This window comes from Lemur catta, chromosome 5, assembly GCF_020740605.2.
Source record: "Lemur catta isolate mLemCat1 chromosome 5, mLemCat1.pri, whole genome shotgun sequence".
NCBI lineage: Eukaryota > Metazoa > Chordata > Mammalia > Primates > Lemuridae > Lemur > Lemur catta.
In genome coordinates this window covers 101,774,220-101,789,758 of record NC_059132.1, presented here as the reverse complement: position 1 = coordinate 101,789,758, position 15,539 = coordinate 101,774,220, and the positions used below count along the sequence as shown (strand labels likewise).

General features: G+C 48.3%; 1 protein-coding gene across 1 annotated transcript in view; it reads right to left on the bottom strand.

The window, feature by feature from the left end:
• Positions 1 to 15,539, bottom strand: part of ENPP6 (ectonucleotide pyrophosphatase/phosphodiesterase 6) — an 86,971-nt gene extending 71,432 nt beyond the window's left edge. The window contains exon 1 of the mRNA XM_045552432.1: positions 15,218 to 15,539. Coding sequence (XP_045408388.1) covers positions 15,218 to 15,458 — 241 coding nt within the window. The 5' untranslated portion in view covers positions 15,459 to 15,539. The remainder of the gene's footprint in view (positions 1 to 15,217) is intronic.

The window sequence follows — 15,539 nt, the reverse complement described above, 5'->3', positions numbered from 1 at the left end:
TGAAATAAATGGAAAGACATCCCATGTTCATGGATCAGAAGACTAAGATAGTAATTCTCCCTAAGTTGATCTATAGATTGAACACAGTCCCCTATCCAAATGCCAACTGGATTTTTTGCAGAAATTGACAAGCTCATCTCACATCTTATATGAACACAAGTGACTCAGAATAGCTAAAACAATCTTCACAAAGATGAAAAAAGTTTGAGGACTTACACATTTCAAAACTTACCACAAAGCTGTAGTAATCATGACAGTGTGATCCTGGAATAATGATAGACACATAGATCAACAGATTGATGTAATAAAATTGGAAGCCCAAGAATAAACTCTAACCTTAAGATCCGTTGATTTTTGGCCAATGTGTCAAAAAAAATTCAGTGGGAAAGAAATAGTCTTTTTAACAAATGGTGCTGCGGCAACTACTTCATATTATACACACAAATTAACTCAAAATGGGTCACAAACTTAAATGTAAAAGCTTGAAATATAAAACTCTTATAAAAAAACATAGGAGCAAATCTTCATAATGTGGGGTTAGGGAATTATTTCTTAGATATGATGCAAAAAACACAAGTGGTAAAACAAAAAAATGATAAATAGGACTTCATCGACATTAAACATCTTTACACTTCAAGACACTCCATCAAGAAACTGAAAAGACAATGATACAGTTTGGATGTTTGGCCTCTCCAAATCTCATGTTGAAATTTGATCCCCAGTGCTGAATGTGCGGCCTGGTGGAAAGTGTTTGGGTCCTGAGGACAGACCCCTCAGGAATGGCTGGGTGCCCCCCCTACAATAATGAGTGAGTTCTCACTTTATTAATTTCACATGAGAGCTGGTTGTTCAAAGAATCCTGGCATCACCTCCTCTCTCTTACTCCCTCTCTCACCATGTGACATGCCTGCTCCCCTTCACCTTCTGCCTTGATCGGAAGCTCCCTGAGGTCCTCACCAAAAGCAGATGCTGGCACGATGCTTCCCATAAAGCTACAGAATTGTGAGCCAAATGAACTTCTTTCTTTGCAAATTACCCAGCCTCAGAGTAATTTCTTTATAGCAACACAAAACAGACCAACACAGACAGCCTGGGTGAAAAATATTTGCAAATCCTATATCCCATAGGGAGTTTATATCCAGAATATTGAAAGAACTCCTACAACTAAAAATAAAAAGACAAGTAACCTAATTTTAAAAATGAGTAGTATGATTGAATAGACATTTCCCCAAAGAAATTATTACATAGCCAATAAGAACGTGAAAAGATGTTCAACACATTAGCTTTTAGGAAAATGCAAATCAAAACCACCATGAAATGCCACTTCACACCCACTAGAATGGCTAAAATTACAAAGACAATAACAAGTGCTGATGAGGTTGTGAAGAAATGAGAAAATGGGAACCCTCACATGTCGCTGGTAAGAATGTAAAATGGTGCAGCCACTTTGAAAATCAGCTTGGAAATCTTTCAAAATGTTAAACGTAGAACTACTCTGTGATGTAGCAATTTCACTGTTAGGTATCTACCCAGGAGAAATGACAACACATATCCACACAAAGACTTGTACACGAGTGCTCTTAGGAGTATTATTCACAATAGCCTGAAAGTGGAAACAACCCACATGTTTATCAGCTGGTGAATGGATGAACAAAATGTGCTCTATCCACACAGTGAAATACTTCTTGGCAATAAAAAGGAATAACATATTAACACAACCTGGATGAACCTCAAAAGCATTATGCTTAGTGAAAGAAATCAGATGCAGAAGAACACATATTGTAGGATTCCATTTTTTTCTGAAATGCAATATAAATAAATAAAAGTAAATATAGATTTACTTTTTCAGAAAAAGTAAATCTACAAAGACAAAAGAGTTAATAGCTGCCTAGGGCTGGGGTATGAATGGGGAGCAACTATAGGGCATAAGGTTTCTTTCTGGGGTGATGAAACTATTCTAAAATTATATTGTGGTGATGGTTGCACATCTCCATAAATATACTAAAAATCATCGAATTGGACTCTTAAAATGGGTGGATTTTATAGTGTGGAACTTACATCTCAATAAAACAGTTAATAATTTTTAAAGATCCATTGAGATCACCACAACATATCCATCTGTAGGACCTAATTAGCATATAGCATCTAAGTCACATCCTCAAGATTCCCAGCTACGCAGGCAAATACCAGCCCCCAAACCTCCCAAATGTGGAATTTACCTACAGAGCATTTTTCCTCCTTTCTGCTCCCCAGGGGTTTCGCAAACCCTGCTGCTAAGTACAAACCCCCTAACCTAAAGACATTTTTGTTTCTTATTTTTCGGTTTGATAACTGACCTTCTTTTGTTAGGTATTTCATCTTTCCTTGATTACTTTGACCCTGCTCGGATCCTAATTCTCACTTTAGGTCTTTGCTGGAATGGTCTTTGTAGCTCTTTACCCCTTTGCCTCCGTCATCGAGCCCACTGAATGTAAGTGAGCTCGCCGAGGTCCCTCCTTCTCCCCTCTTCCCTCATCTACTCGCGCCATCCCCACCTCTGCCCTCGGCTTGTGCAGTGCCGACCACACACAGGCCCCTCCTCCCGGTTTCAACCTGTCCGAGTCCTCCAGGCTTCACTCAAGTAACCATCACTTCAGCGAAACTTCCCTCTCCACCACACACTGCCAGACATGATCTTGGCCTCCCCACCCCCCCGCTGCCTAGTCTACTCTGACTTATGATTATGTTCATTTCAACACATATCTAATTGCTTTGACTTCACTGCAAGCTTGTCCAAGACAGAGGCCATACCCTGGTCATCTTTAGAACAGCCCTTCTCACATAGCAGACGTTCAGCGTGTCCTGGAGTGGGTAACATGCATGTTGGCATGTACTGTAGGAATGAATGTCAACACATATGTTGGTGGAATTATCAAGATCCGTGGTTCAGACAGTGGAAAAGAGATTAGCAAATGGGTGAAAATAGCAAGATCTCCAGGCATCATCTAACTCTGAAATGTTACTATCTACAGGTCAAAGCCTTTTAGAGGGGGGACATCTTATAATATTTTGGCTTGAAAGGGAAAGATAGGTGGAGGAAAGCCACGCCGGGGCTGGGCTGTGGGCTTGGGAGGGGGGAGTAGAGCCCTTGTGGAGGGAACATTGGTATCAACAAAGAGAAGGACTGACAGTTCCCAGAGAGGCCTCCAACAAAAACAGGGGGCTGCAAAGGGGGAGGTGAGGAGGACCTGCTGAAATTCCATCCCAGCGGGTGGGGGTGGTTCATAACTGGCCAGGGGAACTCAACTCTGATGCTCCCTCACTAGGAGGCTGGGGATCTGTCTGCAGTCCACTGAGGGGGTCTCCGGGGGGCATTTCCAGGACACCCACCCAGCTGGCTAGTCAGTTCAAAAGAATAGGAAAACAGGTGGTTGGGAATTGGGTAAAATCACTGTGTTTTCATTTGATTCTTTCAGCTTTTAGCTAGCTGCTGTAATCCGTGTTGACACAGGCTGCGAGTGAATTCCTTGGAACGAGCTTTTCTTATCTGTTCCATCAGAACTTGGTGAAATTATGTAAGGACTTGAAGGGACAGCAGCCAGTTCAACACGACCTATGGCTTTGGGAAGTAGGGAGGACGGCTGAGCCAAGGCCAAGCACCACCTGCCACCTTCTGGGTGGCTCCACCTCCCTCGTGGCCAGATCTTTGGTGAAGCGCGCACACACACACACACACACACACACACACACACACACTCTCTCTCTGCTTTGAACCTCATCTCCATTTCAGCTTACACATCCTGGGCGATCTTAATGGGGGTGAGAAAAAAGCAAAAGTAACCCAGCGAAGCCTGACCATGAGAGCGTGGAGTGCCCAGAGCCACCCTGAGAGCCTGGGCAGCCTGGGTGCACAGGCAGGAGGGGCCAGAAGGGAATGCCAGGGCCTCCATCTGATCACCTGGGGGTCGGGCAGGCACCAGCCCTAAATCCAGGCCTGCGCTGGTGTGGTTCCACTCTCCTCTAGCTGCCGGATCTGACTCTTAGGCCCGTGCGTCCTTCTGTACAATAAGACAAATGCACTGGCATTTCTCAGTTCTCTTCTGCTTTTCACATTTTGCAATTCCGAATGTCTTTTGGTGGAAGTTTGGATTGGGGTGTAGTGGGTTTTGTTACATATTCCCAAGCTCATTCACATAGTTTTAGTGTTATATTTTACACAGACGAAAGTACACTAAAATGAACTATGAATGTCACACACAGAAATGTACAGGGAGGGGTGTCATGGTTTGGGACAAGGCCAGCTGGCTAAGCCACAGGGGAAGGGACCAGACTGGGAGTAACTGGAACCTGGAATTAGATCCACCCCAGAGGAATAGCCCTGGGCACTGGGAGGTCCAGGATGGCAGGGTAAGCCTGGTAGGGGATGGCCTTCTGCCCTGAGGAGGAGAAGGACTTCCTGTGCGAAGATGAGAGGAGGGAACTTAGAGGCATATGGAGTGTGGCTGGAAGAACCCAGAATCCAGGGAGATCAAAACAGGCATATGAGTGCATTAGGTAGTTTGTTAGAAAACAGTGCAACCTCAGCTAACCGGTGAGGTCCAGTAACAAAACTCTAGTGCCCAGTGGAAAGGTAGCTAACTCGAGGTTTCCACCAGAGGGTGGGACAGAAGTGCAGTTGCCGGCACTGAGCCAGTGCAGTCCAGCAAATGTGAATAAGGTGCCTCTTCTGAGCGAGCACAGGTCCCTGATGTGGAGACTTTCACACTCCACCACCCCGGAGGGAGCGTAGCCAGCAGGAGGGTAGAGAGTTGTGCAGACTGGCCTGCCCTGCAGAGACGCTCAAGGGACGCACCCGGGGGACGGCAGCCCTTCAGAGGCCGCGCACGAGGTGGGCTCTCCTCCACTGTCTTTCGTCCTGCTCCTCAGAGGGGCAGTGGCAGCTCCCAGAGGTGGTGGCGTTCAGAAGAGGATGGTGACAGCGACCATCACCATGGGTCTCCTGAGCCCTGGCCGTTCGCTGTTCGCGTGTCTGCAGTACGGACGGAGGAAACCAAACCACAAACGTCGCTGTATGTCCACTAGGCTGGGAAACATCTTTTTAGATAATCTTTTAATGTGACTATGTTTCCCAAAATCACAAGTGGGGGGGGAGCTTAATCAATATTGAATAAAAATATCTGCTTAAGCAGAGATGAACAAGTCCCATCAGATATGGATGCATTTTTTAATTTAATATTACAAATAGATAAGGAATTCACATTGTTCAAAAAGATAGGCAACAAGATGTCTCTGTCCCGGCTTTGCCTCCCGTCTGTCAGTTGCTACCAAACTAGGTAACCACGGTTCTTTAAAGAAACCACGTTCTCCTTCTAGTTAGCAAACATCGTTTGCTGGGCCCTGAGGTCTCCGGACGGCGCAGGCGTCTCCCACGGGGGCTGCCCCTACCCCCTGCCCCTGGCAGAGCCTGGCCACACAGAGCGAGGGACATGCTGCCTCCAGCCCACGGAGCATTCGTGACCAGAGACCAGGGGAACGTGTGTGGAAAGTTTTTAACATAACCGGCCACGTCCTCCCAGAACATGCTGCTTGGAACATCTCGGGCTAAGTGACTTGGTGGCACTTCCTAAGTGTCTCCTCTGAGGTGCCCTGCTGCCTGGACACGTCCCACCCTCAACGCCCTCACATCCTCCCTCTCTGGTGGGCTCCGTGATAGGATGTCCTGCAGGCTGGGGAGTGTCCCAGGGAGCGTCCGTGTCCCCTACGAACGGGAAAGCCGATTGATATGCCCAGAGAGGGAAGAGGGTGTCCACAGTCACAAGGCTGCGGGGGACGGCCCCAAGGCAGTGACCCTGTACATGTCGTCCTGAGTCTGGGCTACAGAGGGGGAGGCTGGAGGGGGCTGGGGAGCCTGGGCCAGGCTAGACCTGTCTCGCACTAGTGAGTGGCTGAGGAACCCAGTATTTGAGGTTTTCTCCCAAACACCTACGTGTGTTTAAGGTTTTTGCCTTCAGCCATCAGAACAGCATGTTTTCTGGAGTCCAAATCCTTATACACACAGACAGCTTCTCGGGGAAGAACAGACATGCTACGGGGCCGGGGACTGGTGTGTGTGATTCATGTACAGGATCCAGAAGAACAGAACCTGTTGGCCCAGGGACCCCTCAGGCAAACTCTGTGGGTGTCCCATGCCCAGCATCCACAGACAGGGGACTTCAATCTGCTGCCACCCGCCCCCTCGGCCAGTCCTCGTCCATCATGGACCCTCAGGGTCCAGTGGGGGTCACTACAGGCCACTTTCCTCAAATGTACAAAACAGGTCAAAGTGGAGTTGCTGGGGTCAAAATAGGGTCAGGGGACACAGAGTGTCCCTGGGAGCCCGTCCCAGCCACCCTTCCCCTCTGTCACCACTAAGGGGCCCCTGGGAACCTCACTGCGGTATCTCCAGCCTCTAGAACATTCCCAGCACACACCTGGCACTCACAACGCACAGCTGACCCCAGGCCCCATCTGCCCAGTCTTCTCATGTTAAATAGCAGGGACTCAGGGCCAGGAAGATGAGCGATTCGTCCCAAGTTGAATGGCGTTTCGGATGGGGAACCTGGGTTGAAGGGACGAGACTGCTCACGGCCTCCCACGGCCCGGCCTCCCGGCGCACCTGCGACCCACGCGTGGCTGTGCTGCTCGTGCAGACGTGTACACGCGTTCTCACGACCGTCCCACGGTCCTGCTGCCTCAGACGGGGCCACCGCAGACGCACTCGCTCTCCAAGGCGCCCGGGGGAGTCACCTCATCAGGAAGCAAAATAGCTTCCATATTCTGCACCCAAATCCAGCCCCGGGCAGTCCCTTGTCTCAGTCACACTGCCCACACGTCACTCTGTGACCCGCGTGTTGTGTCTTTTCTCCTTGTTACCGAAAGGGCTGAGCATGGGAGTTGGTTGAGATTAAGCAAAGTATCCAACAGGAGCCAAATGCTACACATGGGGCCCACGGGAACCCCAGACCTGCCCCGGGTCCCTGCCTGGTTGGGCTGTGGACACAATGGGCCCATTCACGGAGGGGGACTCTGACACACGAGGAGGTGTTGTTTAAAGTGTCTCTGAAATGAGTGTCAACCTGCTGAGTCAGGCTCCCTCCGCATTCATTTTAAATGTCCTCTAACCCGTTTTTGGCATAGGGTTCAGGACAGAGCGGGTACCGAGAGCAGCATGGCTCAGGCGAACTCCCAGAGGCCTTGGGGGGAGGCCCATATGGCCTGTCCATCAACAGCGGGGTGGGCAGGCAGGGGGGCCGGGATGCCCAGGTCTGCAGACCGCAGGGGCTGACGCGGGTGAACCTTCGGAACAAGGCCTTGCTGTTACTGCAATCGAAAGCTTTCACCACGTTTTAAAGCTTTACCCACTACTCTAACCACCCCCTTCTTCGGGGAGGGAGTTTCCAGCAGCCAAATGCCCGACAATCAGAGCTACCTCTCATCACCACGGAAGCCAAAAGAAACATACTTTTTGAAAAGTGACACTTCAGTGTGGAGAGGTCTGTTGATGGGAGCTTAAATAATGATGTGCCAGGAGACATTAGTTTTGGAAATTCTTAGAACACATTTTTTTCTCAGGGCATGGCTGGTGAGTGCTCTTCCCAGCTTCTGTGGCCCAGCACCTCAGCTACCCTGCCCGCTTCTTTAGGCAGCTTAACCCTGGCTCACGACAGAGACCGCAGTTTTAAGTGGAAAAGTGGAAAGATGTTGTTAGGCATCTCTGAAAAGTAAGTGACACAATTTAGAGAAAAGTTCATGCGGGTGAGGAAATAGAGACTAACTGTGCATCTGTGACAAATATTCTCTACCAGCTGTGTGGCAAGCAGAGAGACAGGAAGTCCATTTACTGGGGTCTATTGGGACCCACAGGATCAATTTCTCTCCGTTACTTCATGGTATTCTGCATGCTTCTGAAACCCTCCTTTAAGACATTGTCTCTGGCCCCCTAAAGGGCCAACTCCAGGTGAATACCTTACTCAACTTGGAATCTAATTTGATGAAAATTTCCTTCTCCAAATAAATCTCACTGAAATAAATAAACAGCCCTTCACACTCTCCCGTCTCTGCTAATAGGAGCCCCTTTATTCAGACTGCTGAGTATCTCACGGCCTTGGAACTGCTTCAGGCTCCCTTCCTTTCGGTGCTTTCATATTCATGCATCAGCCAATCAGCGAGCTCCGCCTCAAGGGTGCCCTTCACTAGATGTTCAAATGTTTGAAGTGGAAAAGGAGGGAAGGAGGAGCTTACCAGGCTGTCCTTGGTTTCGACCCATTGCATGCGTTTTTTGTTTTGTCCTTTTCACAAACTCATCTCTCTGTAACTCTCCAACCCACGCCTGGATGGTGCACGGGTTTAGCGCCCTTCCTCTGACTTGTAAGGCTCACTTCTCCTACTTTGCCCGCGCCACACCCCTCATCTCATCGCAGTCTCTGAGCACTATCACAATGTCCTGCTGGCTCCTCTGTCCCCTGTCCTGTGAGAGCAGCAGCTCTCATTTAGAAGTTGCTTTTTCAGCCTGGATCCCAGAACAAAGACGAAAGGGGACAGAGTTCATTCCTAATGGCCAGGTGCACAGGTGAGGAGTAAACCTCGGTGGCGGGAAGCCTCAGGTACAGTTGGGGATTGCTTGTTCCTACAGCATAACTTAGCTTCACCTTACTGATCCAGTGTGTAACATGCACGGTGTTAATAATGGTGATTTCACACATGTTTTCTCATTCTGTTTGCACAACAGTCCTATTGGGTAAGTTTGACTTTCTCCATTCTACTAGTAAAAAAATACTAAAACTCAAAAGGAGCCTGTTCAAATTATGGAAGCAAAAGAGTGATAGAGTAGATTAAATTAGATCTTCGGTGGCAAATCCACAGCTCTTTCCACTATACCACGTGTTATGGGTTGCAAATGTGACCTTCTTTGGAAATAAAGTCTTTACAGGTGTGATCAAGATGCGATGATGTCGTTAGGGTGACCCCTAATTCAATATGGCTGGTGTCCTTGTGAGAAGAGGAGAAGGGACACACAGAGACACACAGGGAGAAAGCCACGTGAGATGTTGTTTTAAGTCACTCAGTTTGTGGCAATTTGTGATGGCAGCCCTAGAAAACGAGAATGCCATGGCTATCTCAGTCTCAGGGCAGAAATCACCAGAAACTCTCCCTGAGTGGGCATGTGGCTGAGGAGTCCTATCTAGCATTGCAATCATGTGTGTACTAGATTCCAACTGCTGCCATGACAGAGTACCACAGCCTGCATGGCTTAAACAACAGAAATGTATCTTCTCACAGTTCTGGAGCCCAAAAGTTCAAGATCAAGGTGTCGGCAGGGCTGCTGTCCTCTGAGGCCTCTCCCCTTGGTTTGCGATGCCCCTTCCTCCCCGTCTTCACGCCGTCTTCCCTCCGTGCCTGGCTGGGCCTACTCTCCCTTCTTATAAAGACGCCAGTGATACCAGATTAGGGCCCACCCTAATGGCCTCATTTCAACTTAATCGCTTCTTGAAAGATCCTACCTCCAAAGACCGTCACATTCTGAGATATTGGGGATTGGGCCTTCAACACATGGATCTGGGGAGAGACACAAGCCAGCCCCTAACATGGCCTCGTGTTTTCAAATATCTAAGGAGCCTCCCGTGACGCGTGCGCCATATACGCAGCCTGAGGTGGAGGCAGAGGACACAAGAATGGCCTCGCCAGGCCCTCGAAGTCGCTGGACTCATCCTCACATCCCACAGACAGGACCATGTAACATTGAGCCTTCGATATCCTCCCACTGTTTTCCACACTGGCTCTGAGTCATTTGTCTCTTGCAGTGTTTTGCTGTTGCCTATGCCCTCTTGGCTTGGGCAACCCTGATGACAGTCAAGTTCTCCCTCGGGCTCCGCTGGCGACCAGTGTTCTGGTGTGACTTTCTCCCAACTCCCAGCCTCGCTCACCCCCTGCTTGGGCACCGCCCTCTTCCTGGGCGACTCTCTTCCCAGCCCTCTCGCTGCCTCTGACCTTATAGTCAAAATGTAAAACACAACTAAAGGACATATTTTGCAATGTGAGTGCAGAAGATGACCAGACGTACATGGCAGTTAGTTCACCTAAATGGCTAATTGCTTTCCTGTGAGCAAAGCATACTTTCAGTTTTTTCTCCTCTGTACTAGTTTAGCAGTAACTAAAATCAAAGTAATCATCAACAATTTCCCTGAAATTGAGTGTTTTCATCATTATTACAATGCTTCTTCCTGCAATACATTTTATTTGGAGAAAACAGAAATAAGCAAGTTGGTGCTGTGATGGACAACGAGGGGGGAAGGAGAGGGACGGGTCACGGCCGACCGTCTTAGCTCAAGCGCTGGGGAAAGGCAGATCCGCTGGAGTGACTTCGGGGACTAGATGTGAAGAGAGCAGAGATGCCAGCACTGGGTCTTTCTAGGGGACAAGCAGAAAGGAACCAGCCAGAAGGAACAGGGAGGAGGGCACACCAAAGATGGATCATTTAACTCAGGAGGTACCTAAATCCGAGGCAGATGACAAGCTGGGGACCGTCCCCGTGTAAGCGCCAACCTTGCGGAAGGAGAGGGGAGGTTGTCCGCACCCTGCCTGGAGCTGTGGGCGTGCAGAGGTCTGTGAACAGCCCCCAAGTGAAGCCTGAGTTCTGCAGGAGGCTGAGGATGTGGGCTTTTTCCAAAATGTGATTGTTCAAGTACTCTGTGCATCGATTTCCTTTGGTCCGAGTGACAGTCGGTTTTAATTTAAATCAGGTATTTTCTTAAAAATAGCTGGTGGGGGGAGGGTGGCGTGTAGGGGGGAAGCATCCCTTACTCTGCTGTCTGTTACTCCAGAATGCTGGGTCCTAGTTATCTGGGTAGAATTTGTGTCACACATAATGTCTAGGAGTGTGACAGGAAATACATTGGCACAAATATTAATTCTAAGCAGTTAATGTCCAGGGTTTTGCTTCGATTCCATGGAGGAGCACACTTACTCTGGCTCCCACGGCCTCTTGGAGTGGTCCTGGGAGGCCCTCTGCCCCCGGGTCTCAGGCCACATGGACAACCTCCTGGCCACCCCAGGACTCGGGCCCAGGCCCTGCTGCCTGAGCAGCTACTGTCCCGCCTCAGCTCTGTGATGCCTGGAGCAAAACACCCCACCTTCCTGCACTTCATTTACAAGTATCTAAATTTGAAATAATAACACACTGTATACCAAACTTGTTTCAGCATATGTTCATCTCTTGGTAGGTTATTTGCAGTAAAGATAAAATTCTGGACTGGCTTCCCCACTACTCAGAACATTTCTGGGCCACTTTCCCTAACTGCTTAACCAGAAGTGTTGGAGAATCACAAACAAATGTCGCCGTTAGCCTCAGCAAAACGACGCTGAGTCACGCTGCCTTTTCTCTTCCCCATGACCTGGATTGAAATCACTGCTTCCTTCATTGATTTCATGTTAAACTTCACTTAAATCAAATGTGGATTCACTCCAAAGAGAGAATACCTTTACAAAAGGAGCCACAGTAAGATATTAATATATTAAAACAGAAAGCACTCCAATGGCGTTTAAACTGTGGTTGTGTTTTAACTAACATTAAGTTGATCCACACACAGCTCTTCAGAAAGAGAACTCATGCCCAAAGTTAAGACATGATGACACACGCCACACTGGTGGCTGTTTCCTCCAGCTCAGATCTCACCTCTCCGAGATGCCTTTTCACGCTAATCCAACTGGAAGGAAACTCTCCTCTCCTGGGGTCGTCCGTAGCGTGTTGGGAAATGACCCCCGTCCTTTGTGAATTAGCTTGCTCGGGCTGCCGTAACAAAGTCCCACAGACTGAGTGGCTTCAACAACAGCAATTTATTTTTTCACAGTTCTGGAAGCTAAAAGTCCACAAACAAGGTGTTAGCAGGGTTGACGTCTCCTGAGGCCTCTCTCCTCGGCTTGCAGGCGGCCTCCTCCTTGCTGTGTCCTCACATGGCCTGTTCTCTGCCCATGAATATTTCTGGAGTCCTTTCCTCTTCTTATGAGGACATACCAGTCATCTTGGAATAGGGTCCCTCTCTAATGGCCTCATTTTACCTTAATCACCTCTTTAAAGACCTGATCTCCAAACACGGTAACCTTCTGAGGTCCTGGGCATTGGAACTTGAATTAGGGGTGTGGACACAAGGGCACAGCTCAGCTCATAGCACCTTGCCGTCCTTTTCATTAGCGGAAGTCCATTCTCGGAGTGTCTGTCCTCCTCAACTGAATGCATCCTCCCTGGGGGAGAGGCCCTGTGTTAAGATTTTGTGCTCCCAGAATCGATTGTTTGATTGATCTTCTTGGCCACTATTGGAATTCTGTCTACATTTGTCCTGAACCAAACGTGTTTGGAGGGAAATAAGTAACCAGCCACAGCGGCTTCATGTTGGAGCCTGGGCTAGAGGATTTCCAAGGTTCCTCCCAAACATGCCTGTCAATTTCCCATCTCCATCCACACGGCTTCCCTGTGAGATTCAGCTGTTTGCAAAATTCAGGGAGTTCCAGCTGTTTGCTTAATTTCTACGTGAAGGCCTCCCAAGAGGGAGCCAGTCCTAGCTTTTTTAAATTCCCCGTGCATGGCTTAGTTCCATGTCTGCATCCGGCAGCACCTGAAATCGAGACCTGATGAGGACCTGGCAGTTCATCGAGTTCTGTTTTGCAGCTGGGAAGCAGGCCCAGGCAGTGCAAGGGCTGCCCAAAGTCTCCCTGCGAGGACTGCAGGCAGGTTCTCCCAGCGCCGAGGCCAGCATCCATTCCAACGGCCCACCTCACTCCTCCTTACGCCAGGGGAGAACACCAAGGGCTTTCTCTCTATAAGCAATAATTCATGTAGTGAAGTGAGAGTATAGCCTCCCTTGTGAATTCTAAGGAACACTAAAACAGCATATCTTTCAGTACCAAAAAGATCTAGCATAACAATTTTATTGGTTCATAAAATCTTCAAATGCTCAAACCATATGTTTAAGTACAATTCACAATGGCTATATCCTTCCTTTTATGAAAAAAAAGAGGAGTTTTTCAGCATCGGGTAGAAAAATAAGTATGGATATTGGGAAAAATAGTCTAAATTTAGCCCTGAGTCAGTTCCAAGACGGGGGAAATAATACCAGCTTCGTGGCCTGGCATCTCCCAGCTGCAAATCCTGCTCTGAGTCTGTAAGTTTGCTCAGAGGCTACACAACAAGTCACACTCAAAGACATTTGTACATAAACATGACCGTGCTAGACACATCCTGTGTATAGTACAGCCTCTATGAAGATGGAGGAGCCAACTTATAGACCAAGTCGACTTTCACATCAGAGAATATATTCTGCCATCTGACAATATACAGACATAAGACACATGGACATCTTGCAGCTTCCTCAGGCCTCAGTTTGAAAATGAGGGTGAGATCTTCTTCAGACACTCGTGGGAACCGCACTGCCCCACTGTGGAAAGGGCTATTCTCTTAGGACTCCACAAGGGAAAATACCCAAAGACTGAAAAGAAGGTGTGTCTCAATGTGACAGAGGCTTTGTGCAAATTATTCCTTCTGCCAATATCAGGAGGGTGGGTCTGACAAACAAAAGGCCATGTCACTGGCTTGGTTTCTCTGTAGAGTCTGTAATGGTCCCTTTTTACTTACTCAAGTCCTTTCTAAAATGGATTTTGTTCATTTTCCACTGAGATCGCAGAAGCTGCACGTGGCAGTTTATGAACTGGGTCCCCCAGCAAGGCCCTGCAAGACAGCTGGCGTGGGGGTGGGCTGTGTGTGCGAAGCCCCTGCACAGAACTGAAGTCGGCTGTGACATACAATCACATCTATGTGTGACCCAGCAGCTTGCAAACCGCTTCCCTGCAAGGGGAGAGGCATGCCAAGTAAGGACGAGAGGGACTTTTGTTAATTCTGTTTATGTTACAGACTGGTTGTTTGTCTGTTGGGAGAAATAAAAAACAAATAAATAAATTCCTTGCTTGTAGGCAGTCTGAATTTTTTCTATCTCTCCATGCCTTTATTTCTAATTCTCCAAAGTATCTCTTCCCTTCAATTTTGGGCATCAGTTTATGGTTTTTTTATGTACACATATGTATCTAGTACCCATGCACAGAGTTAGAAATATTTGTCCGTATTTCTAGACTCCTTAGACTTTGGTTTTCTGTGGAAATCCATAATGAGACAGCAGGGTTCTCATCCCCTTTCTGTTAACATAATTTGCAGAGTTTTCCCTGCGCTCAGAGCACACGGCTAAGTCCCTCATAACCAGCAATAACAGTGCATTCTTAACAGCCTCCCTGGATAGTTTGTTAAATTCTTTCTGAGAGCCTCTCACTGCGCTCACAAAGGTTAACTGAAAAACAAAGCAAAGCTTGGAGCCCCGCTATGTGAGCAGAGAGAAACCTGCACGCACTGGTGCACAGACAGGGGAGCAGGTCTGCGAGTCACGTCCGGAGTCCTGGCACTCCCAGAGGAAGGTCATCTTTAGGCAAACCAGCCTCTCCCAAACCCAGGCAGCCTGGCTTAGCTGGGGTTGTGTTTGTTTCGTTGAGTTTTTGTTTGTTGGTTTTTTTTTACAGATGCTGGATGTTAAAAATGAGGAATTTGAACTACACAACAGATTTTTTCTTCTCCTTGTCATTTTACCTGGCCAAAAAAGGCAAAATAAAAAGTCGGGAGTGGGGGGAGTGGCATTGCTGAGTAACACTGAATGATATGACCCGAAAATTCACATCCTCCCCAAGTAACGCAGGAACACAACTCCCCTCTGAGGAGTCTTATGGGCACTTCCACAGTCAGACACATTGACACACAAGCCAGAAAGACTCCAGGATGACAGATGACTGCAGAGCAAAGGGACAGAAGGAATTTGATGTGGACGCATGAAGACCTGTCGATTTTTCAAACTTGAACTTAGAAAATAGCTAGAATTTCTATTTCTAAAATAAATAACCACTTGTTAAATCGTCAAATATCATCGATTGCTGTAGTTCTATGTTCTCCACACTGAGACTCCAAAACAGGTCCTTGGGGTAACTTTTCGGGAGCAACATAACCATGAACACAAAAATCTTCTTGGCCAAGAACACAGACCTTGCCTACCTTTGGTATCCCATAGGACCAGGAAATCCTGAGCATTTAAATAAGACTCCGATGCCAGGAGCCAGCTGTTCCCTGCGTGACCCCAGCCCTCCCTACCCCCCGAGAAGAGCACACGGTACTCACCGGTCATTAGGGTATAGTAATTGGGATACGAGAGACTAGGGAAGTCTGGGGTCAAGTAATCCACTTTTACTCCCCTGCTCACAATCTCTTTGAAACCAGGCAGCGACTCCAGGGCCTCGTCACTGATGTAGTCTGAGCGAAAGCCGTCCAGCAGGAACACCAGGAGCTTCCGGCGGGCGGAGGCTGGCTGAGCCAGGCCCAGCGCGAGGGCCAGCAGGAGGGCCCCGAGCTTCGCTGCCATGCTGCCAGGAGCCCGCCAGAGCCCGGCTGGCACAGCCGTCGCCTCCCAAAGACTGAGGATGGAGAATCTGTAGCTCTTCTC